The following is a 15,232-nucleotide window of genomic DNA, read 5'->3' as shown; positions in this document are numbered from 1 at the left end:
CAAAGCAGTATTTGTTCATGCCTTTAAGAATAACCATACAGTAGACTGGAATGCAAGCCAATTGTTTTACAAATGCAATCATTTTAAGAAATGTAGGATAGTAGAATCAGTTTAATCCTCAGTGACCAAGAACCACCTTTCCCTAGATTCCTCCTGACCGCTACCACTGTGAGTGGCTGTAGCCGGTGCCAACTGATAATTCACTATTATTGTGTGTGTGAGAGGTGCTAGATATAATAGCAAGGTGGTTTAGCGCTGGTGGCTGGGCCTGGCTGACCAATTTAGGTCAAACTCTCATGATATTGAGATCACAGAAGAACCGTGTGTACCTAAAGTTGAGTCATTATGGAATAGTAACTGTAAATATTATTTATGGCTACTATTTACTGAAAAATATTGTGAGTTAAAAATTACTGCTACAGTTGATTTCATGTACAGTGGTCCCTCAGTTAACGAACGGTTCGATTAACGAAATTTCGGTTAACGAACAAGGATCTTCAATTCGGTTAACGAACAAAACTTTGATTAACGAAATCCTTACAAACAACATATTTTGTTGTGAGCATCAGCTGATGGGCTAGTCTGCCAATTCAGTAATCTATTCTATGTTTACATTCGTTTCCAGTGGAGTAAATATCAAGAAATTTGTGCTCTTTAATATTTTTGCATTTTATATATTAAAATTATTAGTCATTTTAAAATTTAGTTAACATATTGATAATATATGAAGTACAAGGAACTAGTTTTTTGTGCGCTCATCAGCCGCTTGACTCAGCCACCAGGCGTCAGTTTGGCTTTGTTGACAGTGGAGTGAACATCCATTTTGTTGGTGTCTTGAATATTTTTGCATTTTTACATTGAAATTATTGGTCATTCTGAAATTTAGTTAACATATTGATAATACTGTATATAGCGCAGTGCAGTGTTGATTTAAATAAAATAATCTTGAATTACACCTAGTGAACTTAAAATTTTATTGCTGAAATTACTGCATCGAGCATGGGTCCACTGAAAGGTGATTTCTCCTCCATCCCCACTTCCTTCTCTTCTCCCTTCTCCTCCACCCCCAGTTCTAATTCCCATCATCATCATCAACCAGGAACCTTCTACATACACACCTCAAAGTAAGTACTGCACTGCATTTTTTTTTACTTTGTATGTACCTTTCTGTGAGCTGGAACCAATTACCCAATATCCCATTGAAACAATGGATTCGGTTAACGAAATTTTCAGTTAACGAACGATTCTGTGGAACGAATTGTGTTCGTTAACCGAGGGACCAATGTATATTAATACTGTACCAAGCATGCCACTCAAAAAACCAAGTTGCGGTGGAAATGTGAGAAAAGCTGCAGTAGTCGCTGTTGGGGCAGTATACTGTAGTGACAAACTTTGTGCGAAAAGGGGCAGCTTGATATATATGTGATGTGATAAGGCTTAATAATAGTCATGATGGACCAGGAAAGATTGGTACAGACTTGAACTTGCCGTATCTACTGTTCTCAACACAGGTAAATAAGTCTCAATTTATGCTTTACATTTCTTATTTAATGCATACTATGCTTGCTTTATTTGAATGCTTTATTTTCTTGCTTGACGATGTACATGACTGAGATTTATCAAGGGTAGATGGGAGCTTTTGGGGGGGGGGGGGGCTGCAGTCCCTAACCCCCTGAATTTGTTATATTATTATGGGATTAATTACTTCGATACCGTTGATTCACTAACTATTGACTTTTTACATTCCCTATATGCGTCGGTTATTGGGGTATGCCTGTACTGTATTTAAAGAAAATGTGAATATTTTCAAAGCCAAAATTGTGACTGATTTCTGTTTCTGTACTTATTTTCTTGAGACTTTATTTCCGTTCATCCCCTCATAAAATCCTGGATCCGTCACTGAAATATGGAGTACTGTATGTGAATAAGCAAAGAATGCTCTTTAATGGTTTTCAATATATAAGCTATCAGATATGATCGTTTTATTACATAGTATGTAAACGATGTAGTAAACGTCAAGATTTAATCGACATGTACAGTATATGTTTAAAAGTGTATAGTATTTTTATTACAGGAGTGCTTCGATTTTATGAAGGGAGACACATTCATACAAAAAAAGTTCAACAAATGTAAAAATACTTGTGTATTCATTATAATAACATTAGTGAAGCAGTACAGTATTGTATCAAGTTTATTCAATCCTTGTTAGAATATATTCTACTTATGGGAAACTGTAGGTGGTCGGTGTTTAGGGTGTAGCCACCTTCATTATCAAATTCCTCTCCCTGTTGTGTGGGGCCTATAAAACTCAGAACAATTGATGGAACATTCATGGCTATTATCGAGATTATCGGGTGTGACATCACCATCAAATTCCCCCTCCTGTTGTGGTCATTGTCATGTTCTTGTTGTATGCACATGACATAGGTAAAGATATCAATTTCTTCCTCCACATCAGTATAATTGAAGTAATCAGTTATAAATTTCTGCCTCTTAGTTAGTGGTTGGTTAGCCATGCTTTTAAATCAATATACAGTATCACCTTTATAAGACATTATCTGTATAGGGTACATGTATACGTATACAGTATTAGCACAGAAATATTGCCACACACACACACTAAGGGGGTTTTGTTTGAATAATAACGCTGGAACAAAAAAAATCTTGCTTGTGAATTTTTGTAAATCAAGGTATTGTAAATCGAAGCACTCCTGTTGACTGAAAAAACTTCTCTATGAAAACATCACTTTTTTTGCTATTGATAATGAATGATGGGTTTCTTTTTCTCACCATTAACCATAGGGGTATCTTGTACTCTTTTTGACATTTTCACAATAAAGTAACAGGCCCAAAACATGCAATTAACACAAATACTGTATTAGAACAATGTGAGGATGTCTGGCTGTAAACAGTTTTGACAAACAACCTATTTCTCAGGGCAACCTAGATGGTCGGGTACTTTCTACTCAGTTCAGGTCAGCTGGGTGACCAACATCACCTGTGCCTATAGAATTTTCTTTGGTTTTAAGAGTTTTCAGTTTGCAAATTTTGGTTAAAGGATTTTCAACCTGTACTTAATATGAAGGTGTACACTCCTTACAAAAAGTATCTTATATGGTTTTGTGTGAGATAATATGGCACTATGGTCGAAGGATTCTGACAACCCCACCGAAACAACAGGATTCACGGTGCTCATTTTGACATTCATAAGATCCATCTTTAAAGATTCCTTTTGGGGCAAGTGTTCACATCCCTGAGTGTTTAGCTTCATGGATTTTATTTTTAATTCCCTATATACTTGTGTATAAGCCTATCTGATATATACCGTAATCCAACCTTTAATTTTTTGGTAAAAAGCCTGATTTTTTTATATACTTCTTGTATAATTCAACCTTAGCTTTTGAGAAATACCAGGTACATACTGTTGTGTACAGTATAATCCTAGACATTTTGTAGAAAGGACACTGGATTCTCACCAATGCATCTTGACCTTGATCACCATCACAACAACTGATGCTGTGATGACACTGTACAATTGCATCTACAAACACACAAACTGTTTGGATTGATGGTAGATTTTCTGGAATTCTTCAAATATTTCTGGTGAATAGAGAGGCGGTCTGGAGCAAATCAGGGAGTCTGAAAAAGGCGTATTCCAGTGTATTTTATAAATAGGGTAAGAAATGTGCTTATTTGTCAGGTACAGTATTACCCTGCTTTACGCGGTTTCGCTTTACGCGATTCTACATTTATGCGGTACCTCGCCAGAACCGGACTTTCACTTTACGCGGTGCATCAACTCATATACGCGGGAAGCGGCTCGGGCAGGATGCGCACAAGGTCGCCCAGTCATCAAAACATTACCAAGTTCTTCACCCGCCACCCACCACACCCGGCCCAAGTCAGTGATAGTGAGGATATGGACTTTGAGGGGTTTGACAAAGAGGCCCTGCAAGCCTATGTGGTGGATAGTGATACAAGTGATACAGGTGAGGGCCAATAATCTGCCCTCTGCCTCGGTACCAACCCCCCATCCCCGTGTGCCCAGCCATCTTTTCTACTAATGTAAGTGTTAAAAAACCTAATATCATTGATATTTCTCTTAATTATTAATTGTGTGTGCATACCATCATAAAATTAAGATGTTATTTTTACTACAACATAGGTATTGTGTCTGAAAAAGTGGAGTTTGGGGGTCGGGCCAGTCTCTATTGGAATTAATCCCATATGTTCTGTTGTTCACTTTACACGGTTTTCACTTTCCGCGGTACCCCATGGGTTCAATTGACCGCGTAAATCGGGGTACTACTGTATTAGAACAGAACAGAAGAAAACCGGAGTTCCTTGAGGAAACCTGTGATGTTTGAAAGAAACACAGTGCTTCACAGTGGAAGCTCGATCAGTTAGTGATAATTACTCCCTATGCTACTCTACCTCTCACACATAATTTTGTATCTAGAGTATGTTTGAGTCATTAATAGTAGCTGTGCAATGACTGAAAATGATATAAAATATAGATAATGTATGGTAGAATTCATTGTTCACACAAAAAATGAGTAAGTAATCTTGGTTTTGACTTTAGTGTGCTGCACTGGTGGTATTTCACATTCATACATTTTGCAACGCCCTCCTCCTCCGAGTGAAGGGGTTAATACCATTAATGGAAGTGTAAACACCAACTTGGTAGCACTTGTCAGAAAATGGGTTGGGAAGAGTGTTGTATGCCTCAATACACACAATTGACTACAGTTAACTAACTGGCAGCTAACCGGGTTATCAAAAGACTGTTATTGTTTAACTAACCTTCTAAATACGTAACTCAATACAGGTATGTTTAGAAGGTAGTTATGCGAGATATGTAATTGTTTTTGTTTAATCCTATTGCAGTAGAAACTGGTTAGATCAGTTAGCTTTTGTGTGTTGAGGCATATGACATCTTACCAAACAAGAAAACCATATGTAGATGTATTTTAGTAAAGGGACTTTGTAAACTAGTTCAATTAAAGCAAATTATACAGTAGTTTGATTTATCTTTTTTCAAATTTTTGAGTTGGCTAATATTTTTTTTGCCTATTTTTATTTTCTTTATCTAAGGAGTTTCATCGGCCTTGGGCACTGTCCATTGTGCCCAATGAAATATCCAGCCCTGGTGGCAGTGACCAAGATAATTGTGAATAAGCCCAGTTATATCCTATTTACATGTTGTACTATGAAAATTTTGAGGTAAATTATTTAATAATGAATAAAGGAAAAAGTGATAATGTATTGTAATGCAAGTATTACGAGAGATTTAGAAACTACTAATAATGGAAGACATAATGAACATGCAGCAAAAGAGGATACTGTAACTGTCCTCCACCAGTGGTAGTCAACTATACGTAAATAATTGTCCTGTTCTCTGACAATTAACTTTTCTCAGACTTGCTTACATGAAACATACATTTTATTCAGAGTCGTAAGGAGAGGAAGACGTAAGAAGAAAGTTGGAGTAAGAAGAAAGGATAAGAATAAGAAAGAAGAACCATTCTAAACACTGTATATACAGTAGTACGGGAGAATGTCGATTTAAAGCGATTCGATTTAAGATTATTGATTTAAACGACACCCACAATTAAGGACAATGTTTTAATTTAAAGCGAATCTTTCCTATTTTGCGCGAGTCAATCTGGCGCATCATATTTAAAATTTTGCGCCTACTGTTTCTGGGCATGCTACACTGTCCTAAGGGCAAAGCTGCACTGTACATGTACTCAAAATAATGTACTAAATGATTAATAAAATTTTTGTCTAGTGCAAACTATAGCATGTTTATTCAGGCATTCAGGAAGCACACAAATAATCTTTGGTTAATTTATTTGAGTTTGTGAGAAAACCATAGTTTAGTGTTGATAGGTGTTTGGACACAGGCAGAAGTAAGGTATGATGAATTGATTCCGTTTTATGCCAAATCACCGACACTGGATCACAGTTCCACAATTTGAGGAAAGTTTTCTGTAGAACATAAATGCTTTCTTACCCGATGAAAAGACCCAAAATATGGGAACGAATAAGCATTATTATTATTTTTTTGTCTTATACAGTACAGTATTTGTATCCTTGAAATTTTTACTGTAATACGTATTCTACAGAAAATTTTAAAAGCGTACCGAGAATGATAATTAAATTAATAAAAATTCTACATAAAACAGTAAAGGTTGTCCTTTTTAGTACTTAACCGACAGAAATAAACAATTACAGCACTTAGAGTAAACAATGAGAAATGTAGCTCTTTGCTAGTCACTGAAGTTTTGTTTACCTATATCATACATCTGGGACATTTATTTTCATCCATTTTTTTTTTAACATTATCTTTCCTATTTTGGGGGGCTTTTCAAGAAACAAGAAAGAATTTATATTCTCTAGAAAATTGTCCTCAATTTGCTGGTTAACGTACACAACTGCCTCCCAGTATTACTGCTGATTCTGTGGGTCGCTGGGTCAGCTAGATGTCTGTGATGTATTGTGCTATTTTCTTAAAATTTTTACTCATAGTTTTATTAATTTGTACAGTTTTCTTATTTTCTATGGTGTACAAGAACAATGTACATTTTTTTATTGTTTTTAGTAAGTAAATAAACTTTTTAAACTTTGTTTAGTGAGTTTTTTGGGCCTGCCATCCCTAACCTTTTATATTTAATTGAATTACTGTCATTTTATATCTTGATTGAACTATTTCGTGAATGTTCTTAGTCACTATCTTGCAAAATAACTCGGGGCTACTGTATTTATCTTTTTGAAATGTGAATAATATTCATAAAGAAAAGGTATCTGTATTTAGAGGTGACAGGAACCCAGGTAAGAAATCAGAATGAATTGAAGTGAATTGCAGGTTCCAGGAGTTGAGGTGTTTTTTATGTTTTGTAGTGTATTTTAAGTTACACCATTACAGGGAGTCCTTGCTTAACATGAGAAAGATGTTCCTAAAAAGTCTCGTTCTGTGCAAATATGTGAATAAAAAAACACACTGAATACCAGGTAAACAGTGAGATATGCAGGTTGGAAGAAAGTGTTCAAGAGCAAGGTACTGTACTGTACTGGCCAAAGCATTAACCCCAAAATTCCTTAAGACATTGGTTTTTCTCACTTCAACACTCATTCCATTATTTCAAAACTTTTTTAATAAATTATATCTCACTTTAATTCTGAACACCTGCTTCCTGGAGTGTAGTTGTTCATACTAGGTGACGCCTGGAGCAGTGGAACATGGGGTGTCATTAACCCTGCTTGTGCTATGTTACTGGCTACTCTAGGCTTCTATCATCTGATCATCTTCTCTTATTATTAAACTTAGAAACTTAATTAATGAAACATATCTTAAGTATTTAATGTTTCTTTACAAAATGAACCATTAACGACATTTAATTTTCTTACACTAAAGGTGAAGACGATACACTTCAGTATGGCAGGTACAGTAGAGAGCTGACCTGTGGCAAAGAGGATGAAGTAAACAGTTCTTAAGACACCATTGTTTCTCACTTTAACCCTTAAGCCCCGGGTTAGTGTGCCGCTGGCAGTACCCCACACCCGGAGATTAATGGAGAAAAATTAACTTTTCCAAAAATAATTTTTAACCTTTTTAAATAAAACAATAAAAAATTAGAAAGAAAAACTATATATTGACCCTCTAGAAACTTCCCTGGCTGTGCAGAAGGAGGGAGGAGGTGGGGGAGATAAGGAGACAGTGTTGGTTTGACAGTTGACGCTCGTGGTCCCTACGTGCTTAGCAGCTATTTTTAGCTTGCCTATGTGTCCGAGGTGGCCAATAATACATATATTTACTGATCTTAATAATTATTTGCTATAAATAATTCATTTAGAATATTTTATTTGCATTATTTTTCATAAAAAGTGCTTGGCAACACTCACCACTTTGTCGCCAGTCTGCCTGTCTGTCTTTGTGTTTGGTAGAGCAAGTAACGCATAAAATAATAATAACTCCACAAATAATACATTTATAACATAATCATAGGGTTATTTTACAGTAATACTACACTACAATACAACTATGCTACTTTTAGCAATATTACTTTGATACAACTTGATAAAATAGACAAATAATAAAAATGAAACAAACAAAAGTAGGTAATTATGTTCAGGAAGCTTCCCTGTGGCCGAGTGTGTGGTGTGACAGGCAAATAGTCACACTGGAACCTGGTAACCCACGCTGGGCATTTAAAGAGTGGCGGGAATAGGCGGACGTTCTGGAACGTCGACCGGGGCGCGCTGGTCGGACGTTCTGGAACATCAACCGGGGCCTAAGGGTTAATAGTAATTCCATCATTAAAAAAAATAACAAATTATATTTCTACTTGAGTCTTAACAACTAGACTACAGTTGATCATATTCGAGGTAACTCATGTCGTGAGAGAACGGTTTAGCGCTGGCCTGTGCTAGCAGACATACCTGTACCGTACCCGCCTGTGCTACTATCTTCAGAGGGTGGGAACTGTTTTCACCGGCAGATTGAGCGTTATTTGATATTTATTTATTAAACATATAGGAATCTATTTAACGAAATATACAATATTAAAAGTATTTAATGCTTCTTCATAATATTAAATATTAAAGACTTATTTAATGGTTTTCTTACACTAGTGATCCCAGCCTCAAATTAAAAATGCCATAAATTATCAGAGTTGTGAACTGTTGCACACCAATTACCTGCCTGAGTATGTTTTGACAGTAAAAGTTGTGAACGGTTGTACACTCAGGGTAAAAAGTTCACTCCCGTCCAAAATGAATTGGCATCGACCTCAAATGAGATGAAACTATCAGGGTAAGTCATTTCGGAGACTCATTCCCATGACTCGGATTCACACGAGGAGCGAGCTTTTGTCCCCGACTGTACTGTAGTAACCTGCCAGAGAATGTTGTGACTGTACGAGTTGTGAGCACAAATGGTACATAGGGTTGCCTCATGAAGGCCCATTGCACCTGTAATGTGCAATGGGCCTCTAATAGTGGCCCTGGTCAGTTTATAAAGAAAATTAAACTAAAAACTGTCAGTGATTTGATGACAGAACTGACTCAAAATGGTAAAAACAAATTAGGCAGGGAATGGGACATAGAACCAACTCAAGAGCTTAATGAAAACTGAAAATGAATCGAGCGGTAATTGGATTATTGCGCCAAGTGAAGCCGTCTCATTGCTAGAATTTAATGTTGGTCGCTTAGAACATATTGATAGCGAATGTAGCTCTGATAAGGGTGAGGGTCTTTAAGATAATATGTGAGTTAACTTTCTTCAGTAGTATTGTGTATAACCATAGAAGACCTATTCAGGTAGTGCCTTGGCCAGACTACACACAAGCAGAAGTACATATGAAGAAGCACATCAGTACTGTTCCATACATACAGGTAAGAGTTGAGATTGCCCTTCCGTAAATGGTGGTTAAGACGTTTTCTTGAATTGCTTGTCTGAACCATTTTCTTTGGTGTTTGTGAACTGAACAAATACTGCATTGTTCCATTGTGTACATTACTGCACCTTAAACAGTATTTTGCTTACATAATCCCAATATTTTATGTAAGTTGGAACTCTACATTACCCAGAATTGAAATCGGCTTTTTCTGGGAAAACTCTCCATTCCGGAAAAAATTCCAAGAAAGTTCCTAGAAAATCTTTCCAAACCTCTCCTTTCTGGGTTTGGGAATAAATTTTCTGGGAGTTCCAAGAGATTGCATCATGCTCCAACATGTCTTCACGTGCCAGGTGTGTCATCGGCCTAGGCATGGATCATTTATTTCATAATCTGTTGCTATTGTAGAAAGTTGTTCCCTCACTAGTTGCTGTTTTTGCATACAATTTGTGTTGTGCAGCACTGTGCATTACTGTACCAATACACAATCAGCCAAGAATAAAGTGTTAAAGCAGTGATAAGATGTAAAAAGTGATTACTGTTACGTAAAGGGGAAACACTGGAGTAAATTGACTTTCATCTTTATTCAAGATATTTTCAGGCAGGTCATGAGACCCACTAATCCCCCACCCCAACAATGGGTGACCTGATATTGGACCAGAAGGTCAGTAATATGAGACCACTAACACCTCACCCCACCTCCATCGCAAATAAGAAAGTTTTGATATACAGTACAATGGGTGACCTGATATTGGACCAGAAGGTCAGTAATATGAGACCGCTAACACCTCACCCCACCTCCATCGCAAATAAGAAAGTTGATATACAATGGGTGACCTGATATTGCATCAGGTGAGTTCAGTAATATAACTCACTAATTCCCCCACCCTACATCCATCACAAGTGTTAAGATATATAAAGTGATTACAGTTACGTATTACATTCAGTAGAGTGGACAGTGTTTGCCTACTCTAGGCTCAAGATGACAGCATATGCTGGTGAGTACAGTATAATTATACAGTACAGTAATAGTATACATTATTTTGTTTATTTATAATATTTTGTACATGTACAGTGGTGTTTGCGTAAATAAATATAACTCCATGCGAGATGTGCCGTGTATACTGGAAAATTTTCCCCAGTGCAGATTCTTTGCGTTTTAAAATATATTTATTTAATAAAACTTTTAGATAAACTATTCAGGATTATGTTAAAAAAAATGGTGTTTCTAGCTTAATTAGAACTGATTTTATTGACATTTCTTTAAAAAAGTAATTCTTAAAATTATTGTGTTCCCATGTTGAAATATTTTGTTTAAGGTTAGTTTATTGGTACTGTCTTGTGGGAATTTAGTCAGGATCATTATGGTACCAAATTCATCTCTAACACATTTTGAACAGATGCTGTGATAAAAGTTTTCCGTTTTTCTTGCTAGCCATAAATGTTTTTCGCTCGTGGCTGCGGTGCAGTTTAAGTCTGAGATGAGATGATGAGATGGGTTGTTTAGAGTCGAGATGAGATGCATAGTTTAAACTCTCTTACGCCCGTATTATTAAGCAACATCTTCCCTTGAAGAGGGTCGTCATGTTTCAACCAGAGTTTTAAACTAAATGAGTCCTGAGGGACACTGCAGAACAGTACTTAACGGGGAGGTGTGGCGGTAAAATTAACTAATTCCAATATTAAAAATAAATTTTATTGGAATTAGTTAATTTTACTGCCACACCACCCCGTTAAGTACAGTACTGTGGTGTCCCTCAGGACTCATTTAGTTTAAAACAAGGGTTGAAACATGACGTCCCTCTTCAAGGGAAGATGTTGTTTAATAATACTGGTGTTAGACTCTAGAAAAACTTCCCCAGCACTCAGAAACATTCCAGTGATGTGGGCTAGTGTCTGTCCATGCAAGATGCATAATTAAGACTCGTAAACTTTTCCCAATACAGTACGTACCTGGAAAAATTCCAGGGATATGGGATATTTCCAGGTTTGGCAGTGTCATCTCGTTACCTGGAAGAGCTCTGCACCAATTATTCTGGCAAATGGGAAGAACCTGTTACTGAACTTGTTTGGGTGGATAGTGACAATTTATGGAAGCTGGAGATGTAAAACAAGTGGTGACTTTCTTGTATGCATACATTAGCCAGACTGTGTTAGTAACATTCTTTGTCCTATATTTGGGAGATTAAAGAGAAAATAAGAATGAATATAACTTGAACTATTGAACATACAGTGCCTTGAAATCAGATTTGGTTGGGCTGAGTTAAGTTTGGTTGAGTTGGGTTGGTAAGGTTTCACATGTTAATGCTGTTTACCATAATTGTTTAGTGCCATAAACTCCTAGACCAGGGGAAGAACACTCTTGCTGCAACATCAATGACATGTAGAATTGTTAAACTAATGTATCGAGTACTATACTGTATGTCTGCAGTGGTAATACTGAACTTGAAGTTGTTGAGATGCAATACAGTAGAGCTAAGGATATTTGGGGAAGGTACTGTACTGTACTCTAAATACGTGAACTGGTATACTGTACAGTACATAAGAAGTTGTTGATAAATCAACAAGCAGAAAATCAGCATATCTCTCAAATTGAACATCAAGAACATATTTTTTATCTTAAGGAAGACAAATTTGGAACACATATTTACAGTACTTACTTTCAGTAAGCCTGTTAAAGGGAAGTTCATATTTGGGGGCGTTGCTCTTTTTGGTTAATAATGTTGTAACTCATCACATAATTTGTCACGTCAGCCTTTCACTTCTGCAATTCTCTTTTTCCCAATGCAGGGAGAGAGAAGAGCAGAAGATGGTGTAGATGCTTATCAACCGGGATGGCCGATTAGCGACTCAGATTCCGATGACTTTGAACGTCTAGACTCCGATGACTCTGAACATCTAGAAGATGATTATATATATTCTGATAGCTTTGAAGAGGAAGATATGGCTGTGAATGGTAACGATAAAGAGTACCGAGCCGAGTGGTGAAGAGGATAAAAGTATGAGGAATGTTGCAGTAAGAGAATAATTTAGTCTGCAATACATCTCAGTAACTGACTAGCTAGCTTAAAAGACCATAAGCTGTGGGGAAACAATAAAGGGATTGGGATCTGCTTTGCAAACAAAGACACTAAAGCTTTATTTGGACAAGATGTTTTTAGTACTCTAACTTAGTGTGATGGACCTGTGAATTGATTCTCATGAACATAAAGTTAAAACAATTTTATATTTGACATTACAGTATTAAAGAAACTTGGAGATGCTTTATTTTACATTGATGTGTATTGTAATTAGGTTAGTAATTTAAGTAGTGATATCCCCGTTAGCCGGAACAATTGGTGCAGAGCACTTCCGGGGATGAGAGATTTCCGGGTAACGACGACTCTCAAAGCCGGAAAAAATCCCTCATCCCTGGAAATTTCCGGAATTTTCTGGGTAACGGAAAAATGTTCTCGGAAGTTCCAGAAATTGCCCATTACATCATCTCTCGAACCCGGAAAAATATCCCTCATCCCCAGAATTTTCCGGGTATCTAAAAAATTTTCTCGAAATTTCCAGAAAATGTGCCTGACTTTCATCTCTCAAACCCGGAAAAAAACTCCCCCATCCCCGGAATTTTCCAGGTATCGGGAAAAATTTTCCGGAATTTTTCCGGAAAATGTACCCCTCGGAAAATCTTTCCCAAAGCCAAAATTTTCCATAAAATTCTGACTGGGAACGATTTTCCGAGAAAATTTAAATTCCGGCTATCAGAGAGTTCCGGGATTGAGGGATTCCGGCTAACGGAGATATTACTGTACAGTACTGTACTGTAATAAGTATAACTTAGTGGCATAAAACAGAGGCTGGTAGAGATAAATTTGCCTGTGCAGCAGCTGTAGATATAAGTGGTGTAGCAGCTCGGATAACAACTCTACTTTCATCTCTGTTGCTGATAGAAACATTGTACAAATACTGTATGAATAAACTGCAAATGTCTGTTTCATTATACAGTAGTCATACAGTACTAAGATTGGAAAGTGGGACCTTATGGTTATGAAAAAATATTTGTTAAATTTTACATATAAAGTTTAATTCTTTGTCACACTCCATGGAGTCGCCAATAAAAGAGATTGAATTTAAAGGTACCTGATTAGAGATACTGTACAGTAAATATAGCATCTTAAGGGATATTATAGTGAATAACATTTCCAAATTTTTGCTGATGAAGCACTATTAAAATACTGTACACCAATGTACTGAATTAATAAATACTGTATGTGATTCTTTTTATATGAATTGTTTCTTCTTAGAAACCATATTTTTTTTTTTGCAAGATATCAGTTTATAAACTAAATACAGTACCCTATGTGAATTTTCAAACAGTACAATGGGGTCTCATTTTACGCGAGTCGCATGCACGGTTATCACTTACACAATTGGTTGAAATGTGACCTGAGTTATAGCTTACATGGAAAGCCATGGGTCGTGGCATAGCATTAATTTAGTGATCTTATGCTTACTTAGGTTACTTCGACAAAATAGGGCTCTGCGTCACTCAAATAAAAAAAAAACGGTGCTTGAGAGATGGTGAGTGCTGGCAACATTGTTAGGGAGAGCAGGAACGACCAACTGATACCACTCTGTATTGTAAACAAGAGACTGCAATAATTTATCTGGGATTGAGTGTTGAATTTGGGAGGAAAATTAATTACAGTATTTTTTATACCCTGTAATGTTTTAACCCGGCACCAAAATGAACCAAAATAATATGGGAATTATGGTGAAATTGCATGCTGTTGTTATAAAGGGATTGTGGGCTGCTGAGCGGAAGGTGGCGAGTTGTCCTTCATCCCTCTCTCCCTCCTCTGCCACCGGTAGTCTTGTTCACAGCAATGTAAGCATCTTCAGATGCTGAGAATCTGTATGATTTTTAGTAAAAGATCAGGGAGACATTGTGTATTTTAGTGCATATTACAGTACAGTATAGTGTATGATATACAGTGAACAATGTATGTGTATTAATTGTTATTCAAGGGTAGAGGATACATATGTGTGAAGAAAAAATGTCAGGAGGCTTTTATTTAGCTTCTTAAGTTGTGAAGTTTTAGAAATACTGTAATCTGATTTGAGTAAATTGTACATATTGCTTATAAGTCTGACTTGAGTCATTAGTAGCTCATAGTTTTATATTCTTAATACAGATCAGTAGTCTTTTCAGTCATTGGCAACTCAAAGTTTTAATACATACAGCATGAAGGTAGTATTTACAAATATTCATTTATATTTTTGTTATATTTTTACATTATTGTATAACAAAGTATACATTTCATTCATAAAAGGCAATTTCATTTCCATCCTAAGAATTATCCCCACCCACGGGTCGGTCCTCAGTGTTGAAGACATTAGGGGATTGTTGTGTACCACATGTTGTCCCTCCACCCTGGTGAAGCTGCGTAATTCACCTAGTACAATAGTGGTTCTAATGGGAAGTAAGGGAAAATGACCCGAGTGATACACCTAAGGTTCTATAATGTACAACTTAAGTTAAAAAACAAATAATGGGTGTTTGCTATATGATACTAAGAAAAATATTATATGGCACACTGTACTGTAGAGGTACGTACTGTATTATAGAGAGAGAAAAACTCATGGAGCAGCTCCCTGCCCGTCTGGCCTCACCACTCCTGTTAACAACAAGAATAATCATCCAATGTCAGTTTGCCCTTCAAAGTTTGCTTATGCTAATGTGTGTATGTATGTACGGAGGGTACGCCAAGTCTAGGGACTTGGCGCACCCTCATTTGCTGTATGCTAGCCAAGCACGAGCGTTCAAACTTTCAGTGGGCACGAAG

General features: G+C 36.7%; 1 protein-coding gene across 5 annotated transcripts in view; it reads left to right on the top strand.

Moving 5' to 3' along the window:
• LOC121866155 (E3 ubiquitin-protein ligase RNF216-like) overlaps positions 1-15,232 on the top strand; it is a 41,859-nt gene that overhangs the window by 18,380 nt on the left and 8,247 nt on the right. The window contains exon 11 of one of the 5 annotated variants that reach the window (XM_042365751.1): positions 12,189-12,806. The exons of 2 other annotated variants lie outside the window; for them this stretch is intronic. In XM_042365751.1, the coding sequence (XP_042221685.1) occupies positions 12,189-12,386 (198 nt within the window). In that variant the 3' untranslated portion in view covers positions 12,387-12,806. Of the gene's footprint in view, positions 1-5,451; positions 5,571-9,321; positions 10,043-12,188; positions 12,807-15,232 lie in introns of those variants that run through there. 2 more of the 5 variants (XM_042365752.1, XM_042365754.1) reach the window with 2 other exon arrangements.

The sequence above is a fragment of the Homarus americanus genome, unplaced genomic scaffold, assembly GCF_018991925.1.
Source record: "Homarus americanus isolate GMGI-L3 unplaced genomic scaffold, GMGI_Hamer_2.0 scaffold29188, whole genome shotgun sequence".
In the NCBI taxonomy this organism is placed as follows: domain Eukaryota; kingdom Metazoa; phylum Arthropoda; class Malacostraca; order Decapoda; family Nephropidae; genus Homarus; species Homarus americanus.
The sequence above is the reverse complement of the archived record's forward strand: the minus strand, read 5'-3'. Positions and strand labels throughout refer to the sequence as shown.